This window comes from Acipenser ruthenus, chromosome 20, assembly GCF_902713425.1.
Source record: "Acipenser ruthenus chromosome 20, fAciRut3.2 maternal haplotype, whole genome shotgun sequence".
Taxonomy (NCBI): domain Eukaryota; kingdom Metazoa; phylum Chordata; class Actinopteri; order Acipenseriformes; family Acipenseridae; genus Acipenser; species Acipenser ruthenus.
In genome coordinates this window covers 16,022,750-16,036,988 of record NC_081208.1, presented here as the reverse complement: position 1 = coordinate 16,036,988, position 14,239 = coordinate 16,022,750, and the positions used below count along the sequence as shown (strand labels likewise).

The window sequence follows — 14,239 nt, the reverse complement described above, 5'->3', positions numbered from 1 at the left end:
TACAGAACCGGACCCTATAGCCATGCGCAGCCGCTTGGGCGAGCCATGGAAAAACACTGTTTATTAGTTGCAGTGGAAATGGCATTATTAGTGATCACATACTGGTAAGTGGGCAATGCAGGCCCATACTTCTTTTCCATGTATAATGAAATGCTGTAACACATGCAGTCTTACACACAGATACCTGTTGCAGTGATTCATAAACATTGCTGAAGAGCTGCTTGTGATGCTTTCCTGATTGGTTACAAGCATTCTCAACATGCTAAACCTGAAACGAATAGAGAACCTGCAATAAATTCAATAAGCATTTCAACTACAAGTCATTTTCAGTGTCTTCAATACAGCCTTCTTATTCTGATATGGTATTCCACTTCAGATAACTTAGCAACGATAAGGGCTAGAATACGAGCTGCTGTCATCTGTATGTGAAGTCCATGCAACTGCTTCAAGGGGGAAGGCGTTGCTGCTATTTGTATCTGTAACAGGCAGAGCTTTTTTTCCCCACAGTAACAAATACAGACAGATCATTTTGTATCTTTGTATTTTGAGAGGATAGCTCTGAAGTACATAAAGTGGCCAGAAGCTCATCGTATGAACAGTGTGGCATCACACTTCAAAGACAGCTGGATTTCCAGGTATGGAAGCATTTTTTTTTTTTTATCGAAAATAGTACTTTCATTTTTAAAACCATATATACCTAGCATTTTTTATTTAATTTACTGACTTTTTGACACCAGCCTTGTCAATAATTAGAGAATGGAAATGTCACACACAGTCGTTCTACAAGCTGTCTGTGACAGTCATGGACATTATACAGACTGTTCTGCAGGTAATTGATAATTAATAATCCATGTATTTTTTTTTTAATTTAGTAGTTACCAGTTATTTTTAGTATTTTCTCCCAATTTAGAATATCCAATTATTTTTAATTGGATATTCTGCTCAACGCTACCACCCCAGTGCTGAATCGGGAGTGGCGAAGACGAACACACGCTGTCCTTTGAAGCGTGTGCCGTCAGCCGACCACTTCTTTTCACACTGCAGACAGTGCAGCCACCTCAGAGCTACAGTGTCGGAGGACAACGCAGCTCTGGGTAGCTTACAGGCAAGCCCGCAGGCGCCCGGCCAGACTACAGGGGTCGCTGGTGCGCGGTGAGCCGAGGACACCCTGGCCGACCTAAGCACTATCCCCCCCCCCCCCCCCCTCGGGCGGCGCTTGGCCAATTGTGTGCCGCCCCCTGGGATCTGCCATCCACGGTCGACTGTGGAGTGGCCTGGACTCAAACCCACGACGTCCAGACTATAGAGCGCATCCTGCACTCCACGCGGAGCATCTTTACCAGATGTGCCACTCAGGAACCCCAATAATCAATGTATTTCTGAATATTGTAAGATATTAAGGAAAAAACAACAACAAAACTAACGTAATCTGATTTTTAAAAGTACTACCAGTTAAAAAAAGTCATATTTAATGATGAAAGTAAGTCACATTGTTTGTATCTTTGAAACATGAAGTACACTTCTGTTAGACTATTCCCCTGTAGGTAAGGGTGTTTTTGCTTAATGGTCATTTCTGTAACTGCTGTTAAGTTTATTTATATGGACCGTGATCTGTTACAGGCATTCCAGGGTCAGCCCATGATGCCAGCATGTTCAGCCAGTCCAACCTCTGTCAGGCAACTGAGGAAAATCAGCAGGAATTTTTTCCTAATGATTTCCACATTGTTGGTGACAGTGCTTACTCGTTGAAAAAGTGGATGATGGTCCCATACAAAGACAATGGGAACTTAAGTTTATAACAATTCAGATACAACAGGAAGCAATCACAAACAAGAACTGCCAGTGAAATTGCATTTAAAAAACCGATTCCGCAGACTTAAATACATCGATGCCAGAGTTAAAAACATTCCTGGATTATTATGGCCTCTTTTTTTGTAAGTAGGATGATGATGAAGTACCAGTTTGAGTCTGACAACAGTCAGGATCTAAGTGTAACACAACCAACCAGAAATACAAACAGAACTGCTGGCTCCTTAAAACGAGACGACATCTGCAACCACTTACTGACAAGGTAAACACTTCTGACTTGAATGAAGCTCCATAAAGCAGTGGTTTTTAATCGTGGTCCTGGCGACCCACTGTGTCTGCTGGTTTTCATTACAATGGAGCTCAGATGCTGCACCAAACCCTTCATTGAACTAATAAAATAATTAAAATCAGACATTTTTCATTATTTTCAGCTTTTAAGAGTTGGTTGTTTGAAAACCACTGCCCTGAGGTACCACACCTTAACAAATGCACAATTGAAACATACATATAAATAAAGTCAAAGCAGCTACACACCTGTATATAATTATAACATGTGCGAAGCAGAGAAAATAAATAATAAAAAGGACACACTATTTTGCACATCTCAAAAGTCCCAAAAAAAACAAAGTCCCAAAAGTTCCCACTTCATCTCTCTGTCCTCTTCTCGATACTGTTGGATTTCCAGCTGGGTGCAGTCTGATGAAGGGTGCCGTCCCTCAGTAGATGCTTCTGCAGCAAGGCCTATGGTCTGAGGGGCCCTTGTTGTGTCACTTAGTGCCACTGGTTTTAAAGTGTGTTTTTGGCCAATAATGGTATGGAGTTGTTCAAAAAAAGTCTGGCTTCTTTTTATTGCCAGCGCCAGTCTTTTTCTGGTTAAATACAAAGTCCTTAAAGTTGTGTTCAAGATTTTTCCACTTCTGGTTGCACCTTTCCCATCCTTTGCTGGCTTCATCACTTGTCTTGAACCCTCGTGCTTCCAAACGCCTGGATATTGCTTCAAATACAGTTTTAGTTTTTTTGTCCCTTAGTAACATCTGTATATCTGGTGAACCACAAACTTGAATTAATGCATGCATCACCATCCTGTCCCAGGTGGTCACATTCCAGAGGTTTGACCACACAGGCTGGTTTTCTTCAGATTCAACTGTTGAACAGAGAATACACTTCTCACCAGTATGTTGTGCCTATAGCAATAAGTAATCCTGCAATATCTTTTTTATCACAACAGTTATTAAATTTTCACTCAGTGATTAAAGAAAAGGGCTTGTAACGAGGAGGTCCCCGGTTCAAATCCCACCTCAACCACTGACTCATTGTGTGACCCTGAGCAAGTCACTTAACCTCCTTGTGCTCCGTCTTTTGGGTGAGACGTAATTGTAAGTGACTCTGCAGCTGATGCATAGTTCACACACCCTAGTCTCTGTAAGTCGCCTTGGATAAAGGCGTCTGCTAAATAAAGAAATAATAACAAATAATAGATATATTTTCATTACATTTATATATCTTATACTTTAAGCTAAAAATGCATGAAACAGTGGGGTATCTGAGGTCACTGTTGCTTCCGTGAGGTTATTTGGACAAGCTGTAGGATGTTCAGGTTGGAAATTAACTGAAAAACATACAATAAAGATACAGTGAAATAATATCTGGTGAAACATTATAGGAGGCTGTAAATATTGAAACCTTGCAATATCCCAAATGAATCAGTGAGCGCATCTAACACCATTCATTTTTTTAAACCACTATATACTGTATGTACAATTTTGACATCTCATTATTTGCATAGTGTATTTTTTCTATCCATTAATAAAATCGGGCAGTTAAAGACTACCTCTGCAGAATTGTTGACACTTCAGTGCTGAACATCTGTTCGTTTTGTGTTTGGACAAAATCTTGTTGCTCTGCAATGGTCGGTAGTAGATATTTGAAATCTGATTTTTTTATTTGAAATCCTCATAAAATTCCGCATTTGCTTATAGCCAGCTTAGAAAGAGTTATTGTTACAGCATCATTTTTGTATTTCTTTTTGGGGGTTGTGGTCCTATCCACGCCCATATATGGTCATTTTAATACACTACAGGGTTAAAACCAGACACTATGGTATGGCACTTGGCGGTGTGTGCTGGCTAGTGGAAAGGTGTTATTATCATTATTTGTTAGGCCTACAGTTTTATTTTATTTTCTGAGCAGCTGTACCACCTGCACTTATGATAGCTACACCCCTGGGACCAGTGGTGATGTTAATAAAGCTAATGACAGGAAAGAGAATGGATTTTAAAGCCTAAATGAACACGATTGCGGGGCACTGTCTGTCTGTCTGCAGTTTGAAAACAAACTTAAGTGGAACACTACGCCTTTAAGGCGCCGCAAAACAAACTCATCGGCCAACAAAACAAGATGCTGCCTGTCTGCCGCAGCAGAAGAACTTTAACGGGACGCGTTCCCTTTAATATGCAATTTCCCAAATGCAGATCCTTCTGACCTCGAGACGGTCAATAATCCCGTCTCGGGCCAAATCAACAAACAAAGAATGTTTAAAATATTTCAAAACAAAGAAAACTGATGATGTGCTGCATATTACAACGAGATACAATGTCATTATCTAGAATACCCAACCACATCTTAATGCCCCCTTATCAGTGCACCTTATCAAAATGTCTCTTTTACATGTAATTATAGTGTCTTCATTATAAAGTAACGTTATTTAGTCATTTCTGAAATGTTTCTGTTTTTTCTATTTACGGGAAATGGCCTGCATTGTAAGCACAAGCTGTTGTGCTTAGTTGATGCATCATTTCCCCCCTCCCATACAATTTTAATAAATAAATTAACATTTCGCACCTGCATTCTCATCCCCTATTGGCCAAAGAATACCGTCTCTGCATAATATATGCCCGCTTCAATTGCATACCGGCGGTTTGATTGGCTAGAATCCAAAGGATGCTTGAATATATTGGAATAGATTAGAATTAAGATGAACAGACACGCCCTTCTTTGAAGAGACAGAGAGAGAGAGAGGAAGGAGGGCTTGAGGGTGTCAGACCAGCCGCAGTGACGTCACCGCCTGCCTGGAATAAAGGTTCTGCAGTAAAAATTATCTGCACCGGCGCGCGCCAGTGCATGCTCCAGCAAGCCCCCCAAATACTGCATTACACAGGACGAGATTTACTCCAGCAGTGCAGCGCTTTTTCTATCATTTTCTACCGTTTATTCTTTTCTAGAGACCGCTTTTTGTGTTTTTTTTTATCTTGTCGGCTGCTTAGCTTAGACGCGAATATCTTTTTTTCATCTTTTCTAACACCTCTGACGTGATTTTTTTTACGTTCTGTCGCTTAACCTGCAGAAAGCAAAAATCATAATAATTTATTCCTGAAGAACACAACTCTACCAACCTAAAACAAAATGTAAGTATGCTCCTAAATCATATGTTTTTCAGTATTTCCTCTGCAAGCATACCATCAATATCTCAAAATTTTGTTTTATAAATACTGCAGTAGCCTTTCTAAATGATAGATTGTACGACAGCAGTACATTTTACCGAACTGGATAATTAGATACTGGGTGCGCAATATTGCCTGTTGCGATAAGCATCTTTATATAATACAGCTGCTGGCAGACTGTAATAAATGCTGAGGTCCGCGTTGCTTTGTAGTGTAGACGCTGTCTGTATGTCTGTCTGTCTCTCTATCTTCACAAATTTCTACAGACGTTTTGAAAAGCATTTTCATGAAAGTAAGCCACATCGTACAGTATCTGCGGTAAGGTTTTCTTTTTTTTTTTGGGGGGGGGGGGGGGGGGGGGGTTAATATGTCCTGACAAGACATTATAAAATGTGTTCACGACACCCACCTCAATGTACTATGTTAGGTAAAGCGCAGGCATTAATAATACAACAAAAGTCAAATTAAAGAGACACGCGATGCTGAATACCAAGGGTGAACCTGTGAGGTGATGTCACGCTTGTGTTCCGTACCTAAACGACATTGTCTATTTTTGTTAATAAGCGATATTTATATACTATTATTATTATTATTATTATTACTGTTATTAATAATATGAATAGTATTATTATTACTATTATTTGAAGAGCGAAACGTGAGAGATGGACGAGGGAGAGACAGAGAGACAGGGTGAGGGGGATGGGGTGAGACAGCGACACTGCATCATGGTTTTCGAAAGCTAAGCGTTTTGTTTTTTTTTTTCCAATTGGCTGTGTTTTGTGTCTCTTGAACGCCGATCCCACCAAGGTGACAGGGGTTGCGCATTCGAGAACGCGATGGAAAGAACCAGAGGAAAAACAAGGCGTGGAGCTCCGGGCAGGCTCTGCTTCGCTTTGTGTTGTCGATGTCGTGTAGCGCACTTTCAAACCCTGGACTCGTTTCAATTAGATAGTGGTTATCGCCGTCAATACTGCTCGGTGATAAATCAAACGCGGGTCGATGAAGGCATTTCACGGGAAAGGGCCCGATGATTCGTGAAGCAACCATGTGACATACATGTTATACCACGCATTTAAAAGTGACATAGATAGATGGAACATGGGATTGATTCACCTGCCATAGCACTGACAATAGGGTGTACCCCATGGGACTGATTCACCCGCCATAGCACTGTCAATAGGGTGTACCCCATGGGACTGATTCACCCGCCATAGCACTGTCAATAGGGTGTACCCCATGGGACTGATTCACCTGCCATAGCACTGTCAATAGGGTGTACCCCATGGGACTGATTCACCCGCCATAGCACTGTCAATAGGGTGTACCCCATGGGACTGATTCACCTGCCATAGCACTGTCAATAGGGTGTACCCCATGGGACTGATTCACCCGCCATAGCACTGTCAATAGGGTGTACCCCATGGGACTGATTCACCTGCCATAGCACTGTCAATAGGGTGTACCCCATGGGACTGATTCACCTGCCATAGCACTGTCAATAGGGTGTAGGGGCACCTATACCTTAATGATTAATTATACACATTTTATAAACAATATACACATTCCACAGATATACCCATTCTACAACTGGCAGATAGACAGGCACACCGGCCAAAATATTCACTTAATGCATGATTAGACAGACAGACACATTCTACTGTCATGTTAGATAGTTAGAGACAGACAGACAGAGTGAGTGTAGGGTTTCCTCCTGGGTAATAAACCCTCGCTGGCCAGAATTATTAAACTGCTTTTAGGGTAATTATACATTTTTATAAGAGCATCTTTCTATATAAATGTACAATTTATTAAGAGACAGGGAAAGGGGGTCGACTGGACAGATTCACATCTATTAGTGAGGAGACAGACAGTAGTCTTGAACCATGTTATTGTTATATTTTGGAGTGCGATGTCTCTTCAGCAGACTGCAGTGTGATAGATAGCGCTGCCCTGCTCTGTATCATTGGAAACGTATTACTTGTGTGGCAGAGTGGTTGTAGTGCGCAGGTGTAGTGACGTCACGGATCAGGAAGACGTGCAACAACAACAAAACAGTATGGGCTGAAACTGAAGCGCTGTGGCTGCGCGCAGAGTTTTCTTAAAATAATAAAGAAGAAACAGTTTAAACAAACAGAAACACTTTTACAAAACAATAGGGCACGTTGGCCAAACAAACAAAACACGGAACAAATTAACAAGTATAAATCGAAATATAGCAACTGTTGGTTCTCTCGGCTCGCGATTTGGTCTCTCCTCCGACACTCTCTCCCCCTAATGTGCCAGAGGGGGTCCTTCTATATTCGTGGCTGGAGCCTTAATTACCCATTAATAAATTACCTTATTAAGGCTCCGGCCACATTCCCACGAGAGTTATAGGGAAGGGGTATTAGCCTCATCCACACTGACTATTCATTACAAGACCGGCTTTTCACCGGTCTCAAATAATAAATAAAAATGACGGACTGCTTTCATCCGGCCGCACACAAACACAATATTATAAATAATAATACAACACAAATAATAATGCATAAATAATAAAAGGGGTGGGCACCTTGCCACAGCGTGTAATAACCCTTTTTTGATGCATCACCAATATAATTAAATCTCCGTTTTTTAACCCGCAACCTTTAAAATTGATTATACCGGCAAAACCTGATTGAATTGTGTTTGAAGTCTGTGAGTCACTGCCTGTGATGTGATTATTTCCCGTGACTGTTGGTGTTTGTTGCCCTGTCTGACGGTGTTCTGCCTCCCAGGTCTGCTCCTGCCCCTGCAGCTGCCCCCGGACCCCCCGGACCCCCTGGAGCCCCTGGGGCCCCTGGAGCCCCTGAGCCCCCCCCCAACACATCCAGCAACAGGAGGCTACAGCAGACACAGGCGCAGGTGGAGGAGGTAAGAGAGCGCACACTGACACTGACACGCACCAGGGGGCGCTGCTGCCTCAGCATTCTGGGTGCCTCCAATATTGACTGGAGATCTCTAGAAATCCAGATGCATTATTATTACAAAGTCTGAGTGCAGTTCTATATTACTCTGCTCTTTCATTGTGTTAGAATCAGGGTTTGCTTCACTAATCACAGATGCTGGTGTATTTTATAGAAACTTCAGCTGATATAAGAATTCTTGTGAAATAAAGGATAAAACTGTACAAAACTGTCTGAATCCTGACTAATCCTGTCTGTCTCTCTGTCCCTCTGTGTGCCTCTCTGTCCCTGTGTGTCTCTCTGTCCCCTGTGTGTCTGTCTGTTCCCAGGTAGTGGACATCATGCGGGTGAACGTGGACAAGGTCCTGGAGCGGGACCAGAAGCTGTCCGAGCTGGATGACCGTGCGGACGCGCTGCAGGCCGGAGCCTCGCAGTTCGAGAGCAGTGCCGCCAAACTCAAGAACAAGTACTGGTGGAAAAACTGCAAGGTAACCTGGGACTGCTAATCCAGCATCGTTCACACACAGCACTGACACACACACACACTGCACTGACACTCACAGCACTGACACACACACACACACTGCACTGACACACACACACACACAGCACTGACACACACACACAAACTGCACTGACACTCACAGCACTGACACACACACACACACTGCACTGACACACACACACACTGCACTGACACTCACAGCACTGACACACACACACACACTGCACTGACACTCACAGCACTGACACACACACACACACTGCACTGACACACACACACAAACTGCACACACACACACACACACAGCACTGACACACACACACACAGCACTGACAAACACACACACACACAGCACTGACACACACACACACAGCACTGACACACACACACACACACACAGCACTGACACACACACACACACAGCACTGACACACACACACACAGCACTGACACACACACACACACACACACAGCACTGACACACACACACACACAGCACTGACACACACACACACAGCACTGACACACACACACACACAGAGCACTGACACACACACACACACAGCACTGACACACACACACACAGCACTGACACACACACACACACAGCACTGACACACACACACACACACAGCACTGACACACACACACACACACACACAGCACTGACACACACACACACACAGCACTGACACACACACACACACACACACACACAGCACTGACACACCCATACACACAGCACTGACACACACACACACACACACAGAGCACTGACACACACACACACACACACACACACACACAGCGCTAACTCCGCGCTGACAGACACAGTGGCAGCAGTTCCATTGCTTCCTCCATGACACCAATCCCCAGTGTAGCTTCCTAAACATAACTGGAACCAACAAGAGATCCATAGAGCTACATGCAGGAGTCCTGCTGCCCTCCCCAGCTGCTCTATAACTGAGCTACCTCAGTCTAATATTGAACCATAGCCACTGAAGATCATTTGGGAAGGGTACAGTTAGCACACTGTGGTCCCATTCTACCAGTGGCAGCCTCATGCCATTGTAGCTGCCCTGTGCTTGTGCTGCCATTGCTCTCAGCAGCTATAGCAGGTGAATCAGTCCCCTGACTCATCAGGACTTACACCTTTTTATCTTTTTCATTTCAGATGATGATCATGATGGGAGTCATTGGTGCAATCATTGTAGGCATAATAATAAGTGAGTACTGCGTGGAAATCATTGAGAAGTACAACAGTGAGATTGAAACTCAGGGGAGCTGTCTGAATCATTGTTAATGCCCCTGCTGTATTATATGTAAATGGAGAATGAAACTCAGGGGGACTGTCTGAATCACTGTGATAGTATATGTATATTCTAATTTCTTCTTTAATTCTTTTTCCACAGTTTATTTCTTCACTTGAAACTTCTGTGAGAGCGAGCGATAGAGAGCGGGACAGACAGACAGATAGACAGACAGACACAGAAAGACAGAAATCTTTCTTAGTATCACATGGAGCCTGCAAACGTTTTGTAACCAACTCAGAAAAAAAAGCTCTGATGCAATTTTCCTTCTGTTGAAATGATCATCTCTTCCTTTTGTACCGTGTGTTAGATGTTCAGATCGCATGCATGATCTTAGACTTTGCTGCAAATATAGATGTATATTTCTAAACATGAATACGTCCCCTGAGGCTAGTACAGGGACAGATGAGTACATGCACAATGAACGGGGGGGGGGGGCATTAGTTGCCCCCCCCCCCCCCCGCTACTCAGACCGCTTGCTTGTTTCCTCTCACTAAATATCTCGGTATCCCTGAATAGCTGCAAAATATTTAATGATCGAGTAATGCACCCCCCCCCCCCAGTCTCTGTGCTAATCCATCTGTCCCAGTTCATAGTGGTTTGTAGATATATCTTTTTTTTCACACTGGGTTTCTTCCATTGAGAGGCACTGACCAGGCTGACCCTGCTGCTGCTGCTGCTGCTGTTGAGCTCATCTACCTGAGTCTGAGACCACAAACTGCAGTGCATTGAGATAGCTGCCCTGCAGTGCAATACAGTCTAGTGAGCTAATAGCACAGCACTACACTGGAACTGCAGTTTAATATCACTGGACTAGACTAGACTGGAATTACAGTGGAACTGCAGTTTGAGATCACTAGACTAGACTGGACTGGAATTGCATTGTAACTGCAGGTTGAGATCACTAGACTAGACTGGACTGGAATTGCATTGTAACTGCAGGTTGAGATCACTAGACTAGACTGGACTGGAATTACATTGTAACTGCAGTTTGAAATCACTAGACTAGACTGCACTAGAATTACATTGTAACTGCAGTTTAAGATCACTAGACTAGACTAGAATTACATTGTAACTGCAGTTTGAGATCACTAGACTTGTCTCCCTAGAATGATTTTCTTGCCCCTCTGTTTTACCCCACTACCCATATCCCTTTCTTTCTTTCCCCCAAAACTGTTCCCTCCCAAAGCAGAGAGAGTGCACCCAGATACGCTAGAGGAAGTGAGTGAAGCAGAGGGGTTAGGGCTGATTCAGACACTGTAGGGCTAAAGGAATCCTTGCGCTCAGAATGCGGTCCCTGTGGGTAATGCCAGCACTGGTCAGGGTTATGTTCAGACTGGTCTGAACTGGTCATGCTGGTTCGGTAGGCTGTGGTGTCAATTGCTGCAGCTTTAAATACCAGTTGTAAACCAGTATGCACATGCTCCAGTTCCCAAATCTTACCGGTCACCTTTGCTGGGCCTGTTTTGTACCAAATCAATACAGATCGGTTTGGTTGGAAATAGCACTGAAGCAAAACGAACCCGAATCGGTTGACAGGCCCACCCATAACTATGAAACGGACGATACCCAATCAATTCAACGACAAACGTACCGATCAATAGTCTGTTTCAGTGCCTAGAAACGTAACCAAGTCAACAACAAACGTTTCAACAGCTCCAACGTTTTCCAAGACAACTTTGGAAACACTTTGTTGTCTGGTTATTAAATTTCACGACATTGGAAAATACTTTTAATTGAAGCGTTTGTCTTGGAATTCGTTAAGCTTCTTTTAGCGTGTCTAAGTTGGTCCAGCTAAGCTAACAGAGGTCTGAGGCAGCCTGACACTATCCCGATCCCAAGCTCACAAGCCCTGCGGTGTGGCCCTGTGCTGTGCTCCTGCCAGTCTCAAGTCTGTTATTTTTTTTTGTCTGCACGTCAGCTGTGCCCAGTGGGAACAAACTAGTCACCACGGCCACATCCCTTGTGATGTCATCACCTGCCATGTCTTTTTCAACAGAAAAGAGACGTTTTGATTAATCTTTTTCTAGGTTTAAAAAAAATGTGTACTTTATTTATGTAGGTATTTATTTATTTATTTATTTATTTATTTATTTTTGTTAGTTGTATAAGTATGCCTCTGATGATTATTAATATTATTATTTGTAGTAGTAGTTGTGAATTTTCCTCAGTTTTCACTAGATGGCAGCATTGAGTTCTATTCAAATCTTTGTTTTAGAAACCAAATAACATTAAAAACAGCAACGAAAAGAATAAATTAAAAGAAAATGTAGTTACAGGGGAAAAAATCATAATAATTAGTTGAGTCTTTCAGTATCAAATGAAATCTCATAGAAGTGAATTTTACCTTCTGCACAGCATGGCGCTCCAATCATAATCCCGCGTACTCGCAGGAGGCGGGCTGTCGGGTTAGCGCTCATGATAGACAGGAAGGGACAGCAAGCTCAAGCAGAGAGGAAGCCTGCGGGCAACTAAAAATATAGGGTAAACAAACTGGCAAGGCAACAATGCCTTCGTTGTTTTTGATGAAGGAGAAGGTAGGAAACTAGCAGACGCCAAGAAGAAATTGTAGTTTCAATTGTGATCAATTTTTAATAGTAATCCAAGAAATTGCAAATAAATCTAACAGTGTAATGATTACAGTGATGCAACACTATCCAACGCAGCATCCGGAGTGAAGCTCAGCTTCATGGCATTGTGGGATTCTTGAGGATATGTTCTTGATGTTTTTTGGAATAAAACGATTGTTTTACGATTGTGTTGAGAAGGACATGGCAGAGTCCGCCGCATCGCGGGGAGGGGCGAGGCGACTAACGCGCTTGTTCCTGCCCTCCCTCGCTACGAGCTGTTGCAAAGTTGGAAACTGAAAATGACCAACAGAACTAATTAACAGATGCCTGTGTCGTGTGTGTGTGTGTGTTTCAGAAAACGATGTCTGTTTTTGTGTATTTGTGTATCATTGACGAGTGTCGTTTTGTTTTCCTTAAACAAACGTCTCGGTACATTGCAGGATCTGCGGCATTGCTTCAGAGAGCTGTCAAATAACATCAGCGCGCAACAGAGCCTTAAAAAACCTGTCCTTCTTCAACCTGGCAGCACCATCACTGCCCCTTTAAAGGCGTGCTTACCATCGTTCAAATCCACTCGCTCGCCTCTTCGAGTCTTATTACTAGTAACATTATCACTGAGCCTCCTCTGCATTGCCCTGTGCACAGCACAGTACAGCAAGGCTCAGCCCAGCACACAGCAGGCCATGCCAGAGACGCTAGATGATAATATACCAATCAGAAAGTTGTTTTTTCAGCGATAAAGACTTCGTTTGTTTAAATCTTTAAAAAAACAAAACAAAAAACAAAAAAACCTGCAGTGTTCCGAGACGTTCAGCTGTCACTTCCATCTTGTGTACAAATCATTTAAAAGAGTTCAATAATTAATCTGTACAAATATGAAAAAAAAATGCTAATACTACAGTGTTAAACTATATGAATAATAATGATTAAAATGCAAAGGTAAAAATAAAACATAACGCATGTATATTTAATGTACAACAGGATAAAATGAAATATTCAATAAAGTATTATAATGTAAATCTGTTTGGCAGTCAGTCTGTGATTTCAGTAACCTGTCCAGCCGACCCCCTTTCTGTCTCTTATACAAGACTACTGTCTGTCTCCTCACTAATATAATTTATAAACGAATATGAGCTATACTCAAAAACAAAGACGCCTACTAGCTGCAGTGACCACTAGAGGGTGTTACAGTGAGATAAACACTAGGATATTAAACAGGAGAGAGACACACACTATAGGATATTAAACAGGAGAGACACACACTATAGCATATTAAACAGGAGAGAGACACATAGTATAGGATATTAAACAGGAGAGACACACACTATAGGATATTAAACAGGAGAGACACACTATAGGATATTAAACAGGGCAGAGCTGCAGTATTGGGAGAGTGGGATGGTGTAATGCAGTCCGCTAATGATTATGGTTATTTAAACATGCTGGAGTCTGTCGCAGCTGCCTGCCATTGCTCAGGTATTTCTCCCCCAGGTGTTTCTATCCAGATGTGTCCAGTGATCCCATCTGGGCAGATAAGAGGAGGAAATTGCAGGCTGAGGATCGCATTCCAGCAAGTCAGTAGTAAGAGCTAACACATGGCCAGCCCATTGCAAACATCACTGTGAAACATATAAGTGAGCTTCGAGCAGGGCGACTTTACAATGGCTGTGATCAGTGATAA

At 42.7% G+C, this 14,239-nt stretch overlaps 1 protein-coding gene across 1 annotated transcript; it reads left to right on the top strand.

Annotated features, from left to right (window-relative positions):
- Window positions 1-4,863: 4,863 nt before the first annotated feature.
- On the top strand, window positions 4,864-13,581 carry vamp1b (vesicle associated membrane protein 1b). Its single transcript, XM_034042111.3, has 5 exons — window positions 4,864-5,213; window positions 8,006-8,141; window positions 8,503-8,661; window positions 9,853-9,904; window positions 10,091-13,581. Coding segments are annotated over exons 1-5 (366 nt in total). The 5' UTR covers window positions 4,864-5,211; the 3' UTR covers window positions 10,108-13,581.
- The last annotated feature ends 658 nt before the right edge of the window (window positions 13,582-14,239 follow it).

Bases quoted from the DNA above. Each gene is read 5' to 3' on its own strand.
- vamp1b (XM_034042111.3), top strand. The intron at 8,142-8,502 runs GTAAGAGAGCGC...GTCTGTTCCCAG, and splicing joins CACAGGCGCAGGTGGAGGAG to GTAGTGGACATCATGCGGGT. The intron at 8,662-9,852 runs GTAACCTGGGAC...TTTTCATTTCAG, and splicing joins ACTGGTGGAAAAACTGCAAG to ATGATGATCATGATGGGAGT.